Source organism: Dromaius novaehollandiae, chromosome 2 (genome assembly GCF_036370855.1).
Source record: "Dromaius novaehollandiae isolate bDroNov1 chromosome 2, bDroNov1.hap1, whole genome shotgun sequence".
NCBI lineage: Eukaryota > Metazoa > Chordata > Aves > Casuariiformes > Dromaiidae > Dromaius > Dromaius novaehollandiae.
In genome coordinates, this window is record NC_088099.1 from 130022219 (window position 1) to 130048363 (window position 26145).

General features: G+C 36.5%; 1 protein-coding gene across 5 annotated transcripts in view; it reads right to left on the bottom strand.

Moving 5' to 3' along the window:
• Positions 1-26145, bottom strand: part of C2H8orf34 (chromosome 2 C8orf34 homolog) — a 191392-nt gene that overhangs the window by 22149 nt on the left and 143098 nt on the right. For 3 of the 5 annotated variants that reach the window (XM_064507425.1, XM_064507422.1, XM_064507423.1), the window contains 3 exons: positions 24773-25275; positions 19447-19540; positions 8647-10523 (listed from right to left, as the gene is read on the bottom strand). In XM_064507425.1, the coding sequence (XP_064363495.1) occupies positions 10333-10523; positions 19447-19540; positions 24773-25275 (788 nt within the window). In that variant the 3' untranslated portion in view covers positions 8647-10332. The other 2 variants (XM_026115237.2, XM_064507424.1) reach the window with 2 other exon arrangements.

Sequence of the window (26145 nt, forward strand, 5' to 3'; positions counted from 1 at the left end):
TGCCAGAATATTCACCCCAGTAACTAAACTAAACAAAACAAAACAAAGCAAAACAAACAGCAATGTCTTCCTACCCCCCTGAAAGTTCCTCTTATGTGGAAGCATGTGATATCCTAATAAGAAAGTTAATACAAACTAAAATATAAGTGAAGCCCACTTCTGTTTCATTGGAGAAGAATGGAGAAGATCAGTCTCACTAAAAATTCACACTAGCCTATAAGAGTTAAATTTTAGTTAGCTGAGGAAAAGCCTAAATTTGACACTTAACTGAACTGTGATCAAATTTCTCCAACAGTGAAAAAAGATGAAGACTGCAAAACAAAACACTATAGAATTCATATGACATCATAAAATATGAAATTGTGTGCCAAGTCTTTGCACACAAATAGATCTTCAGTATGAAACAAACAGGGAAAATAATAGTGTACTATTCTTATCTGTGCTGTATTAGCAGCATAATAGTTCAAATATTAAAACAAATGAAGTATCTTAAGCATTCTTATTAACAGCCTGTCATAGTTGTATTTAGACCAAGACGTGAAATTGGAAAGAAGGATCTCAGCTTCCCTTTGGAAAGAAATATCCTAGGGTTTGGGGTGGGCGGGGGGTTCCTTCCTTGCCAAGGTACTAATGAAACATGAATCCATGCAATCTACTTCCTTGTGCTGAAAGAAACAAACAGCTGTGTTCCAATTCAGTAAGCAATATTTTAAAAGAATTAGAGGGACGGAGGGGGGAGACCTAAATATGCCCCTTGTCCCTAAGCACCTTTAGTAAATTGAGCCAATTTGAGTTTCAAGTCTATCCCAGTCATCACCCTAACTCTCCTCCAAATCCTGTGGTATTGGGAAATTACAATCAGAAAGGTAAAACTAATATTGCTTCCCAGAAACACTCAAAAATGCTTAATTTGGATTAGAGTAGCCACCTCAAGTACTTCAACCAGTATTTAGTATGGGGGCAGCAGGAGGAAGGGGAATAGCTATTCTAATATCTATATGGAAAAATTGTAGCCCTGTAATTAATCTGTGTCAAAGTTCTCCTATCCCCCAAAGAAATATTTCCGAAAGAATGATTAAAACTTTCAGATGACATTTAATAAATGTCCAAGAATAAAACTGGATGACTTCCAAGCTCATAAAACACCAGGACTGAAAGACTTGGAACTTCACTGTACAGTGTAGAGTCTACTGCAAACAGCAGCAAGGATATGGATAATCCTTTAGTATGCCAAGAGGATGGAACTGCTGGGATACCACTGCCTACTAGGACAACTTTGCCCACCAAAGAAGCCAATACTCCTGTTTAGAAGGACAACAGAGAAATCTGGATGTGATGCTTTTAACAATTCGGAAGAAAGTTGGTTTTTTGAGCATAGAATTTGTTAATGTTATAAATAACAGAAGGCCGTTCTAATGGAAGTAGCAGAAACTGTGTCATGGAAGAAGCGAACACTATGCACACAAGGGTTAATAGTAATATTTCCTCTCTATCAGTAACTACAGGAGAAAACTTTATTTAAGTCTCTATGACAATAGACCTATGCATTTTAATAGATGACATGATAACAGACTTAGGCATTAATTTAATAGATATGTTTATCATATTTTTTATTTTATTTTTTATTTTAATTAATAGATGATATAATTAATTTAATAGATGACATAACAATAGAGCTAGGCATTTTATAAATAGACTTACTTTAGGGCAGAAAAGTATCAGAAGGCAGCTAAGCAGTTTAGCTGATTAGCTAAAAGAATGACATGACCAGCAGAGTTTGAAGTCAAGCAAAAATCCACATCAATATCCTACATACTCCATGCAGTTTATTCCTTGGTACTGGTAATCTATCATTGCATCTCTCTGAAGAGACAGGGACCTTTCAATGGCACTTGTCATGAATTTCAAATTTCTGAATCACCAGTGAAGACAGAATTACTATTAAAAGTATATTAAAGGTCTTGGTAAAGTGTATCTTATCTACATGAATGTGGTTCCAGTGGAATGGGGCAGAGAAGGGTATTGCATTTTTTTTTACATGGAGTTAGATTATGCCCCAGATAAAACATTCTGACCACAACTATCTGTTTTGTATTTAAGAATAAAAAAATCCGCATTCCTGAAATTGATTCTCATATATTTTTTTAATCTGCAGGGTACAAAATTTACTTTTCTTGAATGAGTTAACCTTGTTCTGACATTTCTAAAAGCTGAAAATCAGTATGTTCCAACATCTGAATTTGGTATTGTCCTCTGCAAACATTTAGCATACAGAATAGGGGATAATAGATAATGTTTAAGTTGGCATTGTTTGAACTGATTTTAAAAGGAAATAGTGAGCATACATCTCTATCTGGAGTTCTGGCTATGTTCTGACCTGAAGAGCTTTAGCTCTGTCTTTTAAAAAGCTCACTGTCTTTGGGTACAGCAGCCACAGAATTACGGATGAGGTTGATGCTACAGCCTCTCCCAAAAGGGCCATGTATCACAATACCCCAGGCAAGCCCATCAGATGTTTTCAACACACAGTCTTAGAATTTTAAATTCTGTAAGAACTGTGTCCAGATGAAAAGTCAATAACAGATAATGTGTTCTGGACACGGAAACACAGCATCACCTGAGGGGATAGGAAGTATAAGTTGCCTTGGAATCTCAGCTAAACGGCCCCATACTTTATTAAACCTGGAGTTGTGAGCGTGTAGGTGTTGGATTACACACATCAATAGGAAGAGAATGATTTCTGGAGGCACTTATGGAGAGATTTTGAATTATGGCACTTATCAGGCCCCAGGGAGAATTTTGGCAAGTTTTTGAAATGCGCTCTTGAATTCCTCATGTAGTTCTTGCAGACAGCTATGATGACTGAAGCATGGAGGCTTGAATGACCTTTTGCTGTTTCATCACATGTGATTCCCTGTGCAAAAGCCAGGGCTTCTCAGAGCAGCAAAACGCGCACCCTGCAGAGCACAAGTGCTTGCTGTCCGTGGCTGACACATCTCATGGCCTGTAACAATGCTTCTTCAGTAACCGTGTCCATATCACTTGGGTGAAAATCCGGCCACAGTTAAATGAATGTAAAAATTCAAAAGATTTCATGGGACCAGTATTTCACACTAATGTTTTTGGGTAGCATCTGAATTCAATGTTATCTGAGCAGAAACAAGATGAAAACAATTAGGATGTGAATAATCTCTTCAAGGGGAAAAGATTTTGTCCCAAGAAAACACCGTCAAGCAAAAATACAAGCACATGGCTACCTGTCCTCGTAAACGTAAGGAGAGGGAAGCATGAAATAGATTGCCTGACTGTGGGTTCTCCATCCCCAGATGTTACCCAGACCAGACTAGACAAACATCTGTCAGAAATGGTTTAGCTGGAGTAAAGCTGCTTTAGAGTTAGAGACTGGATGATATCTTGAAGTCCTTTCCAGCCACATATCCTATTACACTTTCTCTGTAGGCAAACACATGTGTACACTTATGGGAGAAGAGGTCTTTGGTTATAATCCGCCACTGAGCATTCAAGTCACAAGAGGAACTATTTATGTTCTCTCTCCTGAGGTATCTCTTTAGTGCTGTGCTGCGGTTTTCCTGAGCAAAAAGAAGATACTTGTGTCTATCTTGCAATTTAGAACAATATTAAATCACTACCATGCTCTCTAAAGAGGGTCCGTGAATCTACAAAGGACATTTATTCCACAACTCTACCTAATTATTTCAGAACAGGAAGCATTCTTCAGAATTGGTTGATGATTAATTACATTATGAGAAAAACAACGCGAAGCTCAAGAAATGTGAGAAAGATTCTATTCATACAATACATATACATTAGTTGGAGAGTGTGTCAAACGATGGTAAAATTTCTTCTGGAATAGAAGATGGCATAAATCTTTAATATTAATCATTAAAGCACTGCCATTTTCCAATAACAGAGATAAGTAAGAAGCTTTCTAGATGAAATTCCAATTCACAACAAGGCCAGATTTATAGGTTTGTACTATGTTTGCATCAGTGAAAACACCCCTACTTCTTTGCCTGTTAAACTGAACTTAAGCTCTAGTACAGCATTTTCACTTAACAATCCATTTTGATAGGTTTAAAGTTGTCATAGAGGAAACTTCTATTGATAGTATGCATGATAGAACTTGTAGCATGCTCTCTTAGGCACACAAGCCAGATAAAAGAATACTTGACTATACTACCCAGAGGGCAGGGTTCATTAAACTGGGTCCTATTTGGTTACATTTTAGTCTTATTCAGAATATCATAAAATAAAACAGCAAGCAAAGTCACAGTGAACAGAGATGTGTCAGAATTCTAACTTATAAAGAAGATATAATAGGTCTTCTTTTAATCAGCAATTGGGTAACAAAAATACTTAAAAATAATTTGACTAACAGTTCAGATAATATGACAGCAATATCCTATTAAATTACCCAAGGCTGCCAGACCAGTGTTTTATTTTAAACATACTGGATTAATCTCAAGCTTCAGCACTTTCACATAAAAGTATAAAGAATAAAGACATTTACAAAATTAGGTATTAGGTTAGGTATCAGGCATTAGACTAGCTACTGCCTAATCCTAATAGCGTAGAATCCAGGGCCAAGAGTGAAGGGGCAGCAAACTTTTACAAGCATAGGAAGAGCTACTTGTCCCAGAACAGACATTTTTAGACAGCCCTATCTGGTGGGACACCGCCTGGAACTAGCTGCAGAAAGCTCCTGCAAGCGTGGTTCTGCAACCCCAGGGTTAGTGTACTTGCTGCAGCAAACTCCAGGTTGCTGTAACCAGTTCCAGGGGCGCTTTTCTGTATTTATATTAAAAGTTCATTGGATTAAATATATAGCATGTCCACATACATGCTATACAGTCACAGTAATGAAACAATACAGTATCACATACACACATGAGTTGGCTTTAAATTAGTTCATACACCTCTATCAGTTTAGCTGTTGTAATAGAGAATTTCCCATGCTCTTAGCTGTTACCTTTGTAACTGAAACATAGACATACCTGAAGGAATGCTCCAGGGAGCAGGAAGCAAGTCTCCCTTTCTCTTTTGTAATTACTGACTCAGGAGAAAGAGACTTAAACTGTGAATAAAGCCAGATTGTTATGAAGCATATTCCCACAAGGCCTGAAACCTTTGTTAATAGTATATGTGCACAGAGCAGCTGGTTGTTAGGTGTTTTTAAATATTGCTTAAGTTTTTCAAGATAAGGATTTGCTCAGGGAAATCTTCCAATGAATAATATTTCAAAAGAAATTGTTTCACTTTAATAACTTCTGCAAATAAAATTTCTTCTCCAATTCTCCCTCAGCCACACACACAAATCCTAGAGCTAGACACTGCAGTAACAAGAAGTCATTCCATCAAATCTGCCAGATAATGAAATTACTTGATATAGAGCAGTACTGAAGGAAACCTATTAATATTATGTTATTGAAACAAATAGAGATATATTAGGATTGCTTTTATGATTATTCAGATAATGTATCAATGGTGTGAAATTTTTAAAAGGGAAGCAGCAGAAACACATATGGTAATAAAAACCATTTAATCATAAATAGGTTTTTGAAAGACAGTTGTTTATTAGACAAGCTACATGCAGTTTCATATACTGAGAGTAAAATGTTTGCATCTCAGTACTACTGAGAATATTATGCCCCTATATTACCGCATTAGAAAATGTTTTAAAAAATTAAGATGTATGGCTAGAAAATTGTATCTGTTTATCATGGCTCTTTTTCCATCAAAAGCAATAAGTGAATAGCATTAGCAATGACCCACGAAGTATCATTCTAAAAAGCACTAAATCTACTCTATTCCATACAACTAGAAGGAAGCACATTTCTATACAGCTTCCACTGAACTTTTTGCGTTGGCTTCAAAGTGCTGCCTGTTGCAGTCAAAAACAAAACAAAACAGAAAAAAAACACACCTTGATACTCTTGCCAAACCAACTAGAGCAGCATCAGCTTGCACAGCTGACTCTCAATTCAGTTAGGCACCATGGAGGCCGAGTTTATTCCATAAGCAACTGACAAATGGAAACTGCTTCCTGAAGCCAAAAAGGTCAAACAGAAAACAAGCATGGCTTCCCACAGCTCCCCCACCCACAAGGTGAAAACAAGTTTATCACACATGCCTTCCGCATGGCCTTCCCAGCTGCTGTTTATCCTCCCCAGTCCCTAAGCCCAGCTGCTTGTTGCCTATTAAGCGCATCTCAGCTCCTGCTTGGAGCTCTGCTGACTTGTTACGCTTCATCGCCAGCATGTTGGCAGTCGGAGTACCAGGTGGCTGCTTCCTTCTCCAACGGCAGCGCTGGTTGCTGGCTGAGCACTTGCAGCCGCCAAGACTGCTTGCCATACGCTTTAGAGAGAGTAGCACCCGCCACAAGTATTAAAAAGTTATGAGATCATTTGAAAAACCATGAGAATTAAAAGGAAAAATGACATTGGATTTTTTATATTTCATTGTGAAAATAAAGTCATAATTTTCATGCTTTCATCCTCTACCCTTCAGGTTAGAAAGCATGTTAGAAAAATACTCTGATCTCCTAAAATGAGAAGAGCCAGGAGCCCGGGGCTTCACAGATTGTTTGAAGGAACATGTGTAGAACTGGGAGCCCTGAAGAGTCAAGCCGTCCTGTCCCACTTCGTGACACTTGCACACAATTTGCACTTGCTGAATTATTACTAGTCATTCTAATGAGAGTTGATGGTGCACACTGCATCCGTACCTGAGCAGAAAAGTTTTTGTGTTCAGGAAAGCAGGAGCAAAATTTATATTCTGCCTACCTGCATAAAGCTTGTCTTGTGTTTCTGCACATACAATGAAAATTACAAAATAAGAGATATCCCTGACCAAATCAGTCTGCATTACCTAGCCAAAAGTGTCCTTCAAGTTCTCAGACATGTACGAGTTTCTAGAATCAAGATGCTTCTGAATTCTCATTTCTTTCTCAACATGTTGTGGGCAATCTTAGCTCCACTGAAGGCAATGAGATTTTTCCCAGGATTAAATGTGATCATAATTTCACCTGCAATATTTATGGCAGGTGATAATGGCATGAAACAGAAAGAATGGAGCTTCACAAGATGTTCAGTGAAGCAACTGGAAGAAGAAAAGAAGACAAACCTATCATATATATTTTGGTTTTGTCAAGGTAAAATATGAAATGCAGGACACTAAGGAAGAATAAAACCCACAAAAAGGGGATATTATTTTCACAGGAATATTTTACAGAGCCTAACTGGCCGAATACAACATATCAGTGAAAATATATTCCCCCATATTCAAATGTGTCTTCAAGCATATTTCAAATAAACATGATGTAATAAATTTTCTTCACTGATGACATATCAAGTGAAGCCCCTTCCTGCAATGCACTTCAAAGGACTATTCCCAGGGGGCTCCAGTAGGCTGAGCGTTTGACATAAAGGAAGTCTATGCTGCGATGATACATACAGCAAGTACCTGTTCATCAGGATGCTATCTTCCCTGACCAAGACAGACCATACACTTTTTAAAATACATTTTAACTGCTTTCTGTGCTAGTACTGTATGTTTCTGAGACAGGAAAAAAAGTTCACACTGTGGAGCATTCATGACAGAGAATTGATTTTTATTTCTTAAACAAACAGATGGTTAGTTATATTTATTTTTAATACTTGCAAGCGATTTCTTTATATCATTATGTCTAAGATACCGAAACCCAGCATACATAACTGAAGACAAAAGAAACTGAAAACACGCTTGACAGAATTAACAGATAAACGAAATCAGGAAATGCAACTGCCACATTCCTTCATTTGGTATCTGTGCAAAAGCATCTTCTAAAATTCCAAGCACACAGCATACACCAGTTAGCTTATTGCAAACAGCAAATTTGTTTCAGTAATCTATATGGGTAAATAATGTTTTATCATATATACGAAATTCCTTTAGGTGCTTTATTTTCACATGCATGCTTCATTCTATATTGATATGCTCCCTTTTTAACAGAGTCTTTATTTGTTTTAAAGATCAAAGTAGATAAACTCAATACAAAGCTATGTGACACAGGCAACACCTGTTTCGGCTACCCACACACATACTCTTTCACTCACTGCCCCTTCTGACCTCTCGCTGCAGGTGACTATGAGTGAACAGCTAGTTCTCTGTGAGACCTGAATGGGACATACATATTGGCAGATGTGGGCAAATACTTTAATGTTTATTAATCTAAAAAAGAGTAAAGATTACAAAAATATAAGGAGTAGAAAACCTTAGACAAGTTAAAATACATAAAATCTCTAGGTAAAATTTATTTTGACCAGGCAAAGTTTAGTTTATCAAATGTCAATCCAAAATAACAGGGGTATAAACTGAACAAAAACATTATAGTAACTTTATACTAAAAGGCAACAGTTACCCTTCTTTCCTAAGGCCACTGTACCACAGTAAATACTCTGCTTCAGTGCATTACAGCATCCACATATAAGAGTGATTCCACTTACGTACTGCTGATACTAGAAAAATAACTTGATTTTAAATTATGTATAAACTAAAGCAAATTTGCATGTGTAGTTTCGATCACCATTATTTTATTTTAATTAAATTGTTCTTCAACAATCCCACTGATTTCACAAACCTGTGAAATCAAAAAGAAAAACACAGAAATTAGAGCTGAAATTTAATGAATACAAAGATTGGATTAAAAGGAAGATTAATCTTTTGCTGTGTTTGCATTTTGTAAAAGTTTTCCATAATGCTGGACTCACAATGAAATAAGCAATTTGGATCAATATTTTGATGAATTTGGATTCTTTTTCACTACGAAAATGTTCAGAAACACATCACAGCTTCTTTATCTTTTTTTTCAATTATTTAGTGTTTTGGAGGTTTTTTCTACCATTTTTTTTTAAATTAGTGATAGATTGCAAAAAAGGAGCAGTTTTGTTAAAAGCATTAAACATACTAGGTAAGTGCAATTAATCAGATAAGCTGAGAAAGCAATGTTTTCATTTCTAATTATGTGTTCGCATATTGCAAAAATTCACATTGAAAACCTTCCCCAAAGCAAAATGGAAATTTAGCTTTTACAAACATTTACATATCCATACTGAAGTAGATGTTTTGCAAATGTTGCTGACTGTAGCACAAATCAAAAACCGCAAAAAGTTTGTAGAAAATAAAGTAATGCTGCAGTTGGACCTAGTACATGGATCCACTTAGAGAATCTGGGTTATAAAAGGGAAATAAACACCCCAACCAAATTTAATTACACAGACAAGGTCCATTAGTTATCTTAGAAGCCTTTACCTTGCCCTTTTTAAACACTGAAGGAAGCAGGCACAGTGACTTCACATTTATTCACTCCTTTTCCATACACAAATATGCGGCCTCACTTTGGGAGAGCAAAGACACTTGTCAGGAACAAACTATTCTAATCATCTCCTGGTAATCAGTTAAATACAACTGGAACAAGATCTTTAGTTTCACTTTGCCAGGTGATAAGCCTCGATTTTGTATCTAATACTGTACTGTATTGATATACAACAGAGTAAGGTACCTACCTTGAAAATCTCTGCATCAAAAAAGAAATAAAGCCTGGGAAATTCTAGCAACATTTCTTACCCTTTACTAATCTTATATGTATTTTTTGTCACTTATGTTTTATGTTTAACAACTATTTTCTCTTGAGGCACTTCATTTAGCAGAGATTCAAACATTGTCACAGTTTGATTTTTAAGTAACAAAATTTCTCTTAAGGGGGGAAAAAAAGAAAACAAATATATGTAAGCCTGGTTCTTTCGCAAATTCTTCTCATGACTGTTACCCACAGAAGTCTGGGGACTTCTTAGCTGCAGAGGTAAATGGGATCCCAGCCAGAAAATACATTCCATGCTACCCCATAGCCATTAGACAATTCATGACTTCTCTCCAGTAGAAATGACATTAATAGCATCAAATCAACTTTGAGATGACATGAGATAGAAAAGGGTCTGGCTGGAGATGCAAGAGAGGAAAGAGACACCTCTGAAGGGGAGGAGGGATGCACTGCAACTATCTCAGTCTCCCAGCTTGGACTAGACTCCTTCACTTTTTGATAGCTGAAGTTAGGTGAGATGAGTCACACCTGACAGCCTGATTTTTCCAGTGTAAAAGAGAATGACAATAACACAAACAGGAAGCAACCACTGTTTAGTAAAATAGTTGAAAAACTACAGTAATTTTAAAGTAGCTGAGATCAAAGCAGAAAGAATTGGGGCCTACAGTCATGACGTATTATACAAACTTTAACTGGTGATTTCTCATAGTTTTGCTGTGAGTTATCACATTTTATCATCTTACTTCACAAATAAGGAAAATGAAAAACAGAGAAATTAAGTGTTCGCAAGATTCTGCTGTAACACTCACACTGGTACTACGTATTGCCGGACAAGATCTAATCAAAACGAACAGAAGTCTCATATCAAGGATCAAGCCTCCTCTCTTCTCCTTTCCCCCAGTCCCCATATTCATTGACCTGCTTACTGACAGGGTTAACAACAGTCACAGTTATTAAGAATTCATTAAAAATTTTTAATCTTTGCGATTACAGACTTTTTCCTATTTGAATGCAAAATCTTTCCTCTTCATGATAAAGAGCAATTTCTATAGTTTTGGCTTAGAATAAATCTCAGCTTTGTAAAATACATTTACAGCAATAGGATAATAAGGAGTGTTAAACTTTTTAGAGCGTGAAGAATTATGGGCCATTGAAAGAAAACACATTTCTTTCATAGATCCTTCACCTCCTGGTCATTTTTGTACCCTGGGACTACAGTCAAGCATTCTACATTTTTTTCTGTTTTCTGCAGCAATCTGACCCCTCTGGTGAATCAGTCAGTCAGCTGTGGAGCCAAGAGCCTTTCAAGGACTTATTTAATGCAAAGCAGTGTGCTCCCTGCTTGCTGCTCCCAGGGTCTAGCACTTCAAGGGGGCATGCACACATGCAAAGTGAGTGAAAAGTACGTGTAGGACATGAACAATGTGCTTCGGTTGGACTTCAGGGCCATTTCATGCTCTCTCTTCACTGCTGCAAATGACTAAGCAAGGCACTGGTGAAAGAGGACTGGGTTCAATGTCTCCTGAAAGAGGCTGTTACAATTAAGACTGTGACAATTAAATGGAGTAAAAAATATACATTGGTTTGCAGCAACATCCTCTATGTCTATGGTGAAAGAATTCAGCCAGTGTAGCAAAGAAAAGAATCAAGAAAGACAGAAAAGAATGAGCTCAACAGTGTGGTTTTGTGTTAGCTCTTTCCACTGCTCCGTAGTATGAAGGACACATTAAATAGCCAGTTCTTTCCAGATGAAAAGTCTGTACAGTAGCTCCTGAGCAGAACAGCCCATTGATTTGCACCTCCAGGCCAGATGCAGTCCCATAGGATGGCAGCACACATCACAAGCTTCATAGGGCTATAGTCAGTTGGGTCTTTACTAAAACTCTGAGAGTATGGTTTCATGAGCATTTTTTGGTTGAAAAGCCAGCTGAAGCAGTCTCAGCTCACCAATGCTAGACTCTCAGATCTTCTCCATACGTCTTCCTGACATACGCTGCACAAATGTCAAGGCAGCCATAGGGCTGAACCACAATAGAGGACTGAATAGCTGCATAAAAACATTGTAGTTTCGCTAAGTGATTTTTCAGCCAGATCAGTTCTCTGCTTTGCTTCAGTGCCTGCCTTCACAAAGAGCTACATTTAAGTTGTTACTTTTACTCATCAAAGCAGATGTTTTAGAAAAAAAAGTCTAAAAGTGGATCATCTGATATAATCAAAATTAGATCAAGTGATTTAATTTCTTTCATCAACATGCAGCAAATTATGCTGCATTACCATTAAAAAGTTACATTTCTTTGTTATAATGGCTAGCCTTATTAACTGGCTACCAATGATTAGCTAATGAAATCTTTAGTTTATTTTATTCTCCTAAATTCTTTAATTACTATCAGAGAAGAGGTTTACTTTCCTAGAAGATTATGGGGTTTTTGATTCTGATCTTTCAGACTAATCTTTTAACAGCACAATATTAAACAACCTGTGTTTCAAAACATAGACCATACTTTGTGACTCAAATTAGAGTTGCTGTATCAATATATAGGTTGCTATATCAACATATAGCTAGTGCAGTATTTTTTTGTGATATATGCAGATCATAAAACAGGTCTATATTCTTATTTGGGGATAAAATTTTAATATGGTTCAGTAGAGTTTCTGGACAATCAGTATAGATAATTATCTGTTGCATTTACTGGTATAGCTACCCAGAGTGTTTTTTATGATTTGAAATGTACAAACTTTCGTGATTACCTAGAACATATTAAAGCCTTAATAATATTTTATTAATATCTTTATTATGGTCAATATGAATCCAGAATTCTCATATCTTGTATTTTCCAGGTTTACTTTATTTTAGACTACTGAAGACACATATTACTTTATTCAGAGGCATTGTGCCATCTCCAGTAAATGATCTTTATTAATATTTTATATTCTGAGGAACAAAGTATGATAATAAAAACAAATGGTGGGAGTTTTACAGTCTAAAATCACTATATAAACCTCAGCATAAAAACACAATGTGTGTATATATGTACATACAGTTATGTGCATTTTCAAGGGTTTGTCAAAAAACAGGTGTTTTTCAGTCCTAAAGACACAGCTCATTCCATTTTTGACTCAGTGTAATGTTCGCCTACCTACTGTTGGCAGACTAAGAATTACTTCGAATGTGTCAGTTGAAACTCAGATATAAGGAAGCTTTTGAAGAAAGTAAGCCAGCATAAATGTAGACTCATATGATCATTACATCATGCTCTGCTTTATCAATGCCTAGCAAGCAGTATGCTGGAAAGCAACTGAAACAGCACATCTAGATGGCCCTTTATGAGCATAAATAAGTACATTCATAGACACTAAGACAAAAAATTCTACTATGATCATCTATTCTGACCTCCTGTGTACACAGCACACAGAATTTTTCCCCTGGATTTAAAGCCTGTCATTTAGAAAGCCACATCACCTCACCTTAGTAACTGCAACTTCATTGCCACCCTTAACTTGCGGCTACAATGCTTAAGGCTCCTGGTTGCTAGGAAATAGCATTTAATTTCCTTTTTCACAGTTTGACGAATTGCATCCTCTCCATTTGAGTATCTGCACACAAATATCTAGTAATCGCCAAGCTTCCTAATTCAACGCCTTTAGCTGAGGTGAACAGCTAACAGGGTTTCCCAAGCCCCGATTCATTTTTAGTCATCTTCTGAAATGTCTCAAGTAACTCCAATCTTTCTTAAGGGTTGGATACGAAAACTGCAGTTTTTTATTGACAGTATGTGGAAGAATTACTTTGCTATTTATCCTTTTAGGCATTCAAGGAATGCTCTACCCTTCTTTGTGAGAGCATTACGCTGAGAGCTCATGCTGAGATGACGTTCTACAATGATCCTAAATCTATTAGGTCACTGCTTTCCAGGACAAAGCCTCATTATTCTGCAGAAGAGACATACCCGTTTCTCTGATGCCAGATATATTTCATTTGGTTCAAATATATCTCATCTGGTTATAATAAAATGCATTTTACTGGAATGTGGCCATTTTACCAGGGGATCCATATCACTTAATAACTTCAGCTTGTCCTCCCCACCAATTATCCAAAACTAAGAGACCCTAATGAGCCCCATTCATCTACATCTTCCCATTAAAAACTTTATTTTTGATTCCTCACTGAGTCATTTTTTAATCTACATAATGTGTGCCCTGATAATTCCATATGTCATTTTAAAAATTATAATGTCATTTGTTATTACATTAGATGTCTTTGGGAATCCAAGTTTATTATAATAATACAAGTTGCGGGAAAATATATTCTTTGGTTTGGAAAAAAAAAGCTCGCAAAAAAGCTTTCTGCACTGATTTCTTTCTCACTACAATGGTTCCTCCCCTGCCCCCGCCCCAAATATTTAATTCAATGTGAAATGAAAAAAGTATTAGAAGAAACAAAAGTGACATGAGCTAAAGTCAAAAAAGCTTAAGGAGAAAATGACAGCTTTGGATTTAAGAACAGGAACATTTAAATACAGGAATCCTCAGTCTGGTTCCAACATTTTCTAGCTGTATTTGAAGCCCCTCCCACACACACACTTTCCAAGATGACCTAACTACTAGTAGAAATAAAGTCAATCTCTACTTCTGTTTCACTGTCTATAAATGTTTATACCCAAGTGTCCTATTCTTGGGCAAGTTTCCAAGCTAGAAAATTGTTCTTTCTCTCATTTTCGGATTAAAAATATGAAATGCTGCAGCTTCAGCAATGGGTATACAAGACCTCCAGCCAAGAAGATCCAACAGGCCGAGACAAGCGCCAATTAGAGGTAAACAATCTTGACTGGTATCCCATTTCCTAAGTGGAAATAGAGCTGGCTTAAACTGATATACCTAGCTAGGCACTGATAATGAGAGCGAGAAAAAACAGCTCTTTAAACTTGTGGTGAACCTGTAGTCTCTATCTAACATGTATTTTTTAACATATGTGCCCACAGGAGAAACTGAGAAAATGACTCATACCCCAAAGCAGACCAAAGCCTGATGGCACTTCCTAGAAAGGTTGTGTGGGATGGGGGGAAATGACTCATTGACTTTTTTATTCCAGTTTATATTACAACTCTTGAGATATTTGATGAAAGGAAGGTACCAGTAAGTTTCCCATAAGTTTTGTGAATGTCAAATTAAAATATCCCAGAAATTCAACCTGGATTCACTTTTGGGACAAGAAAAGCATATTTTTGTGAATTTACTATTCATTGTGAAAAATCTCCAACAATAAATTCTATGTTCTTATTAACAAGACCTGTAATTGAGTAATATCTTTGTGCAATGCCTTAGAACTAGCTTGCTCTCTAGAGAAACCAAATCCGGTCTTGCCCTAAACTCATACCCCCTGAAAGAGATTTTGCCAGTGCTGGTATATTCCATCAGAGCACAAAGAACAATACAAGTAGCTGAATTTGATTAATAGAAGTGGAATGTGTTTGAGCTGCTGTCATAAATATTGCAATCAACTGTTGCTGCTCTGACCCTGATTCCATCAGTCATCTTACTCATACTGAACAGTACCCAGCTCCAGCACAAGGAAATTTTCTCAGCAAAAATGTATTCCAGCAGTACCCTCTTCTTTATTAGCAATTCTCATCAAGCAGTTTTCTAAATCTTAGAAACATTTGTTTGCATAATTAATCAAGAAAAATAACTGTTTAACCACATGATTTTGCTCAGCATAAGGAATTGTACCAATGGACAAATACTTAAAATTTGGAATTATCCTGGAACACAACCTGAATTTCTCCAGTGTGCAAAAAAACTGTCTTTGATTTCCTCAGTCTTTTTCTTAAGTAGACATTTGGGTAGAATGGGAAAGTGAAGGTTTTATTCAATGCCTGTTGAATTCATTAGCCGAATGCCTTTGACTGCAGTGTTTCAAGACCAGCACATGAATGAATGCAGTGGAAATCCTACTTTTTCCCAACAATTAGTTTTGATTTGTCAGCAGTAGACCTTCCACTGCAAACCCTTAGAAAAGAGTTTGCATCTGTAGAATGGCAAAATATTTAATTTTCTTGCTACAGATCTGTAGGTGAGAGTTCAAGCCTTGTTCCAGATGCGTACAGAAATATTCTCCATCAGCCCAGCTAGAAATGAGTATCTAGTGCTGCTGCTGGCAAGTTGGAGTGAAACAATAGAAGCTACATCATTTTGTGTGCCAATAACTACAGAAACTGATGTGCCTTAACCAGATTAGGGCAAAGGAATACATCTATATCCATATCTATATATATGTGTCTACATTAATATGGATTAAACAAGCAGTAAGTTCTCTAACAGCCCAAGTTATTCACCTTTCATGCACGTCTGACAAATGGATTGATTCAGGTAGGAATACTCAACGTCCAGAAATCTGCTTTGTGGGTCACTTGTAGAATTAGGCAGCTGAGATTCCAGCAGAATCTGGCCTTTGGGCAGTTTGTCAAATAAGTCCATTCCAGGGCTACAGACAGTAGGTGAAATTACCCCAGAAGACTGTCTGTCTTTTCAAGGCCCTAGCAAGTCAGTGATACATTAGAAAATTTCAGCCAGCAATATTTGCAGGACCTGTTCTCGGGGGACGAATTAAGGTACAATCAAACTAAATTTCTTCTCATAAAAGCTGGCTAATTAATGCTCTGGTGACTGGAGATGCAACTCTTGTTTCCTTGTATCAGTACTCCATAAAGAAGAAAACTGTTTTTGCCACCTCTAAGAGCACTCAACAAATAAAATGCATTGTGGAAGTGGTGAATATTTTCTCTAGATCTTTTTTCTTTCTGTGAAAAGAATGATCTTCATGCATCCTCTGAAAACTCCCTGGGGAGAATCAGCACACAAGCAAAATACTAAAGGTAATAACGGGGAACTTCTTCAGAATGACAGCTGAGGAGAAAAAAATACACATGAGGCCCTGTCTACTGTTCATACTGTTTTGTTAGTGACACTGAAATCACAAAAGAACCACAGACTGTAGGTTTTGGATGAGAACAAACATACTGCCTTGACCATTTTCACTCCTCTGTGCTCAACATGTACAGAATATCAAAGGGGAACAAATCTACAAGCAGAAGAGATTTAGTTATTGTATGGAATTTTTTAAAAAATAAAATGTGTTGGTTCTCATTTTTTAATCACAAAATTTACACTATAAGAGCAAATAATTCTCTCTCTCTCTCTCTATTCCTCCCTCTCAGCCACACACTTAATTAACCACACAAAGAGGGAGAGGTTTGCAGAAAAATCAACAGTGCTTCTCACAACATTTTCCTTTCCTTCTGTAACATGACAAATCTATTTTTCTCTGTGTTAATTTATATCTTTTATATGAATACCTTTTTGATTTCAAATTTTGTCATGAGGCTTTAAAAATAATTAAATTCCAGTTATCTTTGGTTGTTTATGGTAACGATAAATTCTTAAAATGCTGTCAGAGGACCTAAAGGATTTAGAAAGTAAAGTCTGTTTCTTTTCAAGAAATGAGAACCCCCAACAATATTTCCATAAGACAATATGTATGCTGCCATATATCTTTTGCAAATGATGTTTGTTGGGAGATTTTGAGATGTTTAAGTGACCTAATTCTGTAAAGCTACCATTCATTTTGAAAATAGAATCTTTAAACTCCTACATCTGACTACATTTGAAACTATTACCCCAAAAACAAGCTTCTCATTAATTTTCTTGTAGAATGCTAACTAACCAGAAGGTATTAATTTAAAAGAACTCATGGTGACTCATATAGTTTATCTTTTCACCTTGTGAGTTTTCCCACTACCTAAAACTAGCTTTACACCTGGCTGCTATTATCTCAAATAATGTAGTAAATATTATCCACATATAATTTATTAAAAGCTGAGTCAAAGAACAGGTGTTGCTATTGTAAAGATTAATTTTGCAGATCTTCTGCTCAGACTCATAAATTATGAGCTCCTGGGCCCTCAACACTAAATCACATACACAACATCCACACAGATTTATTAACTTCAGGGTAAAAAAAGAAGTATAATCTTGCCGGATGCTCAGCCTACAAGCACTGGCATCAGCAAGTATGCCAAGCCCCTCAATGACTCTCCACTTTACAACCATTTCAGTCTCTGGGAATTGGCAGCTTCTCTTTGCCAGCAGCAGTAGTTCTGAACTTTGTGCTTGTGTATGACACCAGCATCTTCCCTCAGATGGCCAGGATAAACACATTATTGTTATTTGTTTATCATTATTAGATCTCAGATACAGGAAGCATTGCTTTGATCAAGCATTCTTGTTACATTACCTTAGTTATATTAGAAGAAAGACTGACCTATTATAAGTGGAGCTGCAGGTAACTATGCAGACCTACAGACAGTCTCAAAATCAAGGTAAGAGCATGTTACAGCTGTAAATTCTGCTTACTAATGAAGCTATATAGTTTACAATTACCTTCTCTGTTCTCTGTGAACCAGATGCAGGTAAAAAAATTATTATTAAATAAGCATCAATAATAAAGTTGTGTAATAGCTAGGCACTCGATTAAATGCAAATCTATCATCTCTACTGAACTGGGGGGAGGACTGTTGCTTTTGTCTCTAATCTTCCACCCTGTCACTCTGGGCAGTGGCAATGATCTACCAGAATTAATTATAAATCATTAGCCAAAATGCAGAGGCAAACTCATGTCCACAGGAGGGGCAGGTACCAGGCTCTCCCTTTGGCCACGTACAGTGAGCTTCAGCTCTAAGTTAAAGGTTCAGGTTCAAGCCAAAGTGGATTTACCAGCTTTGGACTAAACACAGTTGGAACTTCACTTTAACACTGAAAAAGTATTAGCCATGCTTTTGAGAATCTCAATATGTAAACTGAAACTTCATAATCAAACCATGGGCTATTTATGAATTTGTGAAACTGGTATGCGAATAGAAAATTCTTAGATTTTTAAGTGGTATAATTAAAAAATATGTTCTGTTTATCAGGCATGATTATTATTAATCCTTTGCATAACCGTTCCATTCCATGAGGAAATTGGCTCTTACTTCTTTCAAGCCTGCATGTTGAAAGCATTTTTAGTTGCAGCTATTAAGTTTTCTGCACAGCTGATTAAACAGTTCATTCTTAAGTATATCATCTAAAATATATCAGGAAATAGTTCATACATTCACCCTTGCAGATCACAAAACTACCGTGAATTAAAAAGATATTGCAAAGGATTTAATATTTTCAACAAAATTATTTCCAGGCACTGCGTAGCCAGCTACAACTTGTTAATGTTTGAATGTATGGCAATTTATAGTGTGTTTCTTGTTCTTATCTGTTCTCTCATTTAGATTATGATCCTGCTGACCTTTACTTGCATGATTAGACAACCTCTTCAAAGAGTTTAGGATATTAAGGACTACTTGTGTGTTTAAGAACTTTTTTCTGACAGAGGAATTTAAAGGAATGCAGGCAAAACAGAGATAATGGAGTCACAATCCTAAGAAGGAAGGCTGGAGCTTGCAGAGCTACTGGGGTTTTTTTATGGTTTTTTTTGCCTGTCAATGCAGATTTACTACACAGAATATCTATTTCTATTTCATGGGCTTTTTCTGGAACAGCTACTTTAACACATCAGTACAAATTGTTTCACTTAGTTAAGTAAACTGTGGTTTGTGATCACCTTGTCAATGTTCAGTGACTGTAGGAATGCTTATGTAAATCGATCCTAATTTCAATACATTGTCCCATAAACAAACGAGTAATTGGTACTTATGAGAATAGCTCATCTGAACGGGCTTGACTTCTTTGGTGATACGAAAAAGAGAAGCTAAAGTTTGAGTTGTTTTGACATATTAGCAGCTCCTAACAAGTATACTTACATTTGTCTTGGTCAGCTTCCACTCCTTCACTTTCTGTGTCACTCGGCAATATCCAAGGTTGATGAGCAAGCTGAAGCTGTTGTAAGAATTCATCCTGCCATAAACAGATCTATTTTAGATAAAGTGACACAGAATTGTCCTGTATAACTACAGCAAACACTCTAGCCTCAATTAATTGGAGAGGCGAAAGCCTTTAATAAAAAAACAATTCTCCCCACAAAATAAAGCCAGAATTTAGAGGATGTGCAGACTATCTAGAAATGTTATTTATTGAATTCTTGTTTCTTTATCTGTTTATTCTGAGAAAGTATCTTTAGCTATCTCACTAACCGCTATAGCCACAGATATCTCCATGTTCATCTTGAAAATGTGGCGACACAGAAGAAAATCTGAATACAGGTACTCCATCTGTCCCAGTACTTTAAGGGCCGTGCCTGGACAAGTCATGCAGGATCTGTTTAAGTAAGGCTTTGACTTGTCAAAACTTTCATTGACATAAATCCAGTGAGAACAAGGACCTACAGCCTGATTTAGAACCTGTGGTTTTATTGGAGAAGGTGAAAGTCTATGAAGGAGAAAAGCTATGGTGGCTTTTGTCTCCAAGATGCCGCAAAACTCTAAGCATCAAAATATAAATATTAGACACAGTTAGAGTCCATACACAACTGAGTACACAGCTTTTCTTACTGTTTCACAGTCAGCTCCTTTTTATATAAAGTATATATATATAGAAAAATAAACTTCCAAACACACACACATATGTATGCAAGCGCGCGCACATGTGTGCGCGCACACACACACACACAGAGGTATATAAAATACTAACAGTTTTTTTTGCAATATTCAAGGTGAGCTGAGACTGGAACATATACAGATAACTTCATTTTCAAAAGCAGTTCAAAACAAGCAAGTCTAATCTTTAAAATTTAACTTAAACATTGGCCAGACATTTATGACATTAAAATACAGATTTTTATAGGCTCCAAAAAGAAAAGGTAGGGAGTCCTATTTCATTTTACACCAGCTGAAAATCTGAATCTACATGTTCGAAGTTGTAAGACACAGCACTACAGCACAATTCTTATTGTTGGGTTTTAAATTGATGATCAGATTTAAAAATATAAATTGGGCTTGTGTTATTAAGTTCTATGAAACTGAGGACTGTTCAATCAAGATTAAGAAAAATACAAAAACACTAAGCTCAGGCAGAAGGTCCAGGCCTTAGGCTTGTATTGTCATTTTAAGTGTTCTCAGTATTAGAGAAGGTTGCTGACTACAGCACTGAATGGGGCAAAACTTTTTGGTTCATGGAACATGATTCTTGCAGCAGGAGCAAGTGGCACTCACACTGATCAATACACTTTTTAATCTTCCAAAAACACAAAGCAAAGAACTGAGCAAGGCAGCAGAACAGAATGGAAGAATCTGACCAAAGGCAGAATCCTCATGACATTAAGTAGTTTTCTATACTCAGTAATCAGGAGGAAAACTTGTGTCAATCAATGTTGTAATAAGTTAAAACTTCCTGCTGTTAATAATGGCAGACCAATAAACATTACTGAATGCTACTTTAAGCTATCTGTATAAACAAAGGGTTTGTAAAATTCCAACTGTTCAGAAAATGTAATGGCAAATGAAGAAGTGGGTAGTATTTTCATCTCAAAACAACTGTCACAGAATGGTGCCACTTTAATGGAATCTATCCTGAAGACAGAAGCAGGATTCAGCTTTCCATTTTCAAGCTATACAAAACACCAAAGGAGACAGTAAATGCAAGGAAGTATCTCTGCAAAAGGATTTAGAACCCTGATTTATTTGTTTTATAGAGACAATAAAACTATTTCTCTAGGTAACATTTCTTTGCTATAATTCAATTCAGCCTTGAACAGGGCGGATAATAAAACACACTTGTTGGAACATTGCAATATTATGTGTGCCAAGAGGCAGAAACTCATGCACAAAAACTCAGATCAGCAGAAGTCTCTTGCATTATTTTAACTCTCAGTCAAATTTCTTCACAGCTGATATGTTAAGTGCTTGCCAAATTATTTAAGAATTTTGCTATGACAAGATTAAACCATTTTGAGCTAGAGCACAGACAACTAAAATTAAGAACTCTCCCTGAATTGTATTTATTAGTAGTATTTTTCTATTTTGGACTTCTTATGTTACTTTGAAATAGGAAAGGAAGCATACATCTAGCATACATTCCTACAAACTAAGAAGCATACATCAAGCATTAAGAGATATGTTAAAAATCCTGAGAGCTGAGCTAGTGAGAGCACAGACAGAGTAAGTCCATGAAGATTCTGAATTCTTTAATTCAAGCTCCTTATGATAAAACACGCTCCTTGTACTCAGTCACTGCGTCCTTGTCAACTGACTCATTCTCCTCAAATATACACCAGTTTGTACTGGTTTATTCCACTAATGTCAGTAGATATTCCTGATTTACACCGGAATAAGAGTAAGGAAGCAGCAACTTCTTTTCAAAATTTTATCATAGCGTCTTGTATAGTTTTGGCAATACAACCACAGTGCATTTACATATAATGGAAATTCTTCTTTTGCACCATAAGTAGTCCAGGAAGAATTAAGGCAATTTCCCTTCTTTTATTTTACTCTTTTTATACAGGAAGGGGATACAGAATCTGCAATGAAAATTGCAAAATAATATACAGTATCAGCTTCTAGCTTTATATGTTTGTAATCTGTAAAAGTACAGAGAGAGACAGAATTTTGTTATTCTTCAGCTACCCAAGCCCACCCCTACTTTGGCTTTTTAAAATTTGTCTCCATGGTCAAAGAGACAAGGGAATAGAATCACATGGCCACAAGAAGAAGGACATGTCTAACAGCAGAAAGTGTCACTGAACAGAGACACTTACTCGGTATGTTCTGTTCATACTCAGTTCTCTTTCTCTAGGTAACCAGGAACTGGGGTGGGGAAAAATAGCTTGAAAGAGCTTCTAAAGCTCATAGGATGACACTGCAGACATAAGGGTAGCAGAGGCCAACTGGCCAGACCTCCATCAGCTACTTTCCAAGAACTGAGGGCCTTTACAGCTTGGCAGAGGAAGATCTTGAGTATGAAGATGTCATACCAGCAGTTTTCCCCTTCAGATCAGAGCTAGTCCCAAGATGAGTTTCTGTTAAATCAAAGGTCATTTGTGTACTTGTGAGCAAAGAATAAATAGCCCCAGCTTTGTGCTGGGTCACTACCAACCAGTATGCTGTTGTGTCCCAGGAGCAAAGAGAAAGAGAATTTATCACTTCTAGAAGGCAACAGAACAGAGGACAAAATTATGGACCGAAGCACTGAGATTTAACACCAGCTTTACAGTAGGCTTGCTGGATGAAACCAGGCATGTTCATTATTTATAAAATAGGGCAATAATATTGCTCTTTTTTAAATTACACAAGACATACATATATTAAAAAGAACTTATGACAATATTACTGTAAGAGATATCAGCAGAGTTTGGGATTTAGCAAACAAGTAACAATTGTCACAGCAAATAAAATCAATCTCATGGGTTATTAATACTATAACTACAAAAAGGCTGTGGAAGTAGGCATTTTTAATTGTCTGCATTATTACAGAAAACATCAGAAGTGAATGAGAGATTGGACAGCACTTGGTGGAAATGCAGTGCTCATTATATGGCACTTTCAGGATTCTGTACATAATTAAAGCTGGCATCACATGACTATACACTAGTTAAGAGCAGGGCTGTTTAAAAAAAAGATTAAAGTATTTAGCAGGAAGCTAAGAAACCCTTCATTTCTTCTAAACGTTTTTAGTTAAAAATTAATTTCAACTCTTTCATGTTCTAGCGTGAGAAAATTCTAACATAAAAATGACACACGCCCCCTTCAAAAAAGGGGGATGAGGGTTTTTGTTTGTTCATTCTGTTTACATATTTTTTTCTCTGAAAATTTCAGGCTTGAAAATATATCAACTGTTAGTTGAGATACTTTCAACAGAATTGTAGCCAGCTTCAGTTCTCATGTCTTTAACCCAGATGTCCAATTCTGGCTGAAGAAGTAGCTTGAGTGATGGAGTTAGTGCAGTGCCATTCAAAAACCAAAATGAGATATTTTTTCACCACCAAATTTAAGGAAGATTTTCTCCATAAATTCTATAGTTTTTGAGTTATCAGTGCCTCATTTCCTCTCTCTCATAACACATAATGAAGGTCACATATGTAATTGCACGTTTATGCTATTTAATGACTAATTTTCCTATAATTTTCTCTGAGTAATATTATTATAAATAACTTTCTTTTTACTTTTTAAAAAATCATTAGGCTGATATAGCATACATTATTTCAAATTTCACAACCAACGCGTTTTTTGAAGCACTGATACATCTCAAAAAAAAAAAATCATCTACAGTATTTTTCTCGGTCTTGAAAAAAAGCACCACAGGCTTTCACAAATGGATTAAAAAGAGAGATAAAGTTGGTAATACATGGTGGGAACTGACTTATTTCACCGTAGCCATCTAAAAATTAGGAATCTAGACATAAAGGTCCTTCTCAAGTCAGTGGAGAAGGACTGGCATTTCCTGAGACTAACTCACACCTTTGTAAGGCAAGTATGCAAGACAGACAGCAGGGTACAAGCTAAAGTTATCTTTAAGGCAGCTAAGGTTAGCGAAGAACAATTCTACTCAAAATTCACAAGGCACTAACTTCTTTTTTTAAACAAAGACTAACCCTGTAACAGCCATTAATAAGAGACAGGAAGTTCCTATGCTCTGAACCAGGTTAGTTAACATGCATAAGAGTCTTAGACAGTGACTCAATAACATAGGACATAATCTCACTGCAGGTCAGTTTTGTGTTTTGAAAAATCTGTCAATTTAATGGTGTCTAAGTAATCACTGCAATGTGTCAAATAAATGAAAAAATAAAGCAAAACAAGGAAATCTTATGCTCTGTCATTATAGCAGGAAAAAGTTGTGCTTAATATTCCACACATACGCACCTCTTAGAAACAGTAAGGCTAATGAAACTGCTATCTATTATGCAGTCAAAACCATACTGAGCTCATGAAAAATTTGGGGGGCATGAGTGTTTCAAGATGATTTCTGTAATAATCCTGACATTCTCCAAAAGCTTAACAGCTTCAGTACTTCTCAAAGCTGAGCAGTATTTCCTTGCTAATTTTCTCACCATTAGGTTTAAAGTTCATCTCCAAGTAGTAAGTTATATTAGGTATACTGATATTACTTTAACGTAAAACACAATCCAAAACAACTCTAGTCTTCATATTAGAGTAGGTCTTAAATATAGCAAAAATATTAAATTGAAAATCTTACTTCTGATAAACTGCTTCTCTGAGTAGTGACAGTTCCAACAATGTCTCCACTCAGTTGCACAGACAGCCCTGAAGCAGCGCTGAGGGTCCTCCCCAACTGGCTCTTAGATGTCAGAGATCTGCTTCTTTGCATACTAATGATGCCTTCCTTATTTCCCTGGTTGATAGGGGTAAGAGGTCGTGACAGCAAGCTATTTGGGGTCACAGGTCTGCTTCCCGGAGCTGAGGGAGTCGGAGGCCTGTTGGTTTGTGTGTTGGGTGTCAGAGGCCTACTGTTTGCAATACTGGAGACCTGTGTTCTGCTGTCAGCGGGTAGTGGTGGTGATTTGTTTCCTTGGAGCTGAATGTTTTTCCCCATTTGAGTTGGCACCTGAGGCCTTGGATTTTGGCCTTGTGTAGCTTGAAAATTGCCTTGATGATCAGATGTAACTAAACTAGGATATTGGATACTAGGGCTTCTTGACAGTCTTGCTTCTTCCCATAGCGCTAGGTCCTTTTCAATATCTGTATGCACACACACACACACACAAAGACAAAAGTAATATTCACTTCTTAAAAAAGAAACTTACCTCCATATCTCTCTGATTTTATACTCTTATTGATTTTTCCCAATATGAGTGAAAAATTCCCAAATCTCAAGTTTATTTTTGCTTCTAATGTATTAAATCAGATACATCCAACAATGTTAGGTGAGGGTAGTTTAGTATTTAGTTTAATATAGCTAGCATACTGAAAAGTCCTTACAAGTAAAAATGTCAGGAAGCTTAAGGAACAATTTACTCAAGCTTACTTTGTTTTACCCAATATTATCAATTTTTCACTCCCACTGACATGGACCCTACTGGAACTTGGTTTTGATATGGACAGTTGGCTCCCTTTAGAAAAGGAGTACTATTTTCCATTACAGGGTGTAAGCCACAGTCTTAGAAGCTCTAAATCAGCAAGGCTCTACTGATTTAAACTCCTGTTAAGTAAACCTATATAAAATCTGGATTTCAACAGATATGCAGATAACATATCTGCATATAACATGCGAGCCTGCATGTCACAATAACTTCAGGTACTAAAAGTCCTAAAATAAACAAAATCTGATTTTCCAATATATAGTTCAGAATCTATTTCACTTGTGTTTACTAGCAGGCATAAAAATAATGCTCTGTGTAGAATAACTAAAGATGTGCCACCTTTAACATTAACTTATTTTATAATAACACTTTGGAAACATGAAAGTAAGCTATGTCAGTTTCACGGTTGTAGTCTAATAGAAGATATTCCACACATTTAAAATGCTATTATTAAAAAAGATGCTAAAACTGGAACAGTTGTGGAAGCCTTGGATAAAACCCTTTCTCAACTCCTTAAAGATCGAATGTT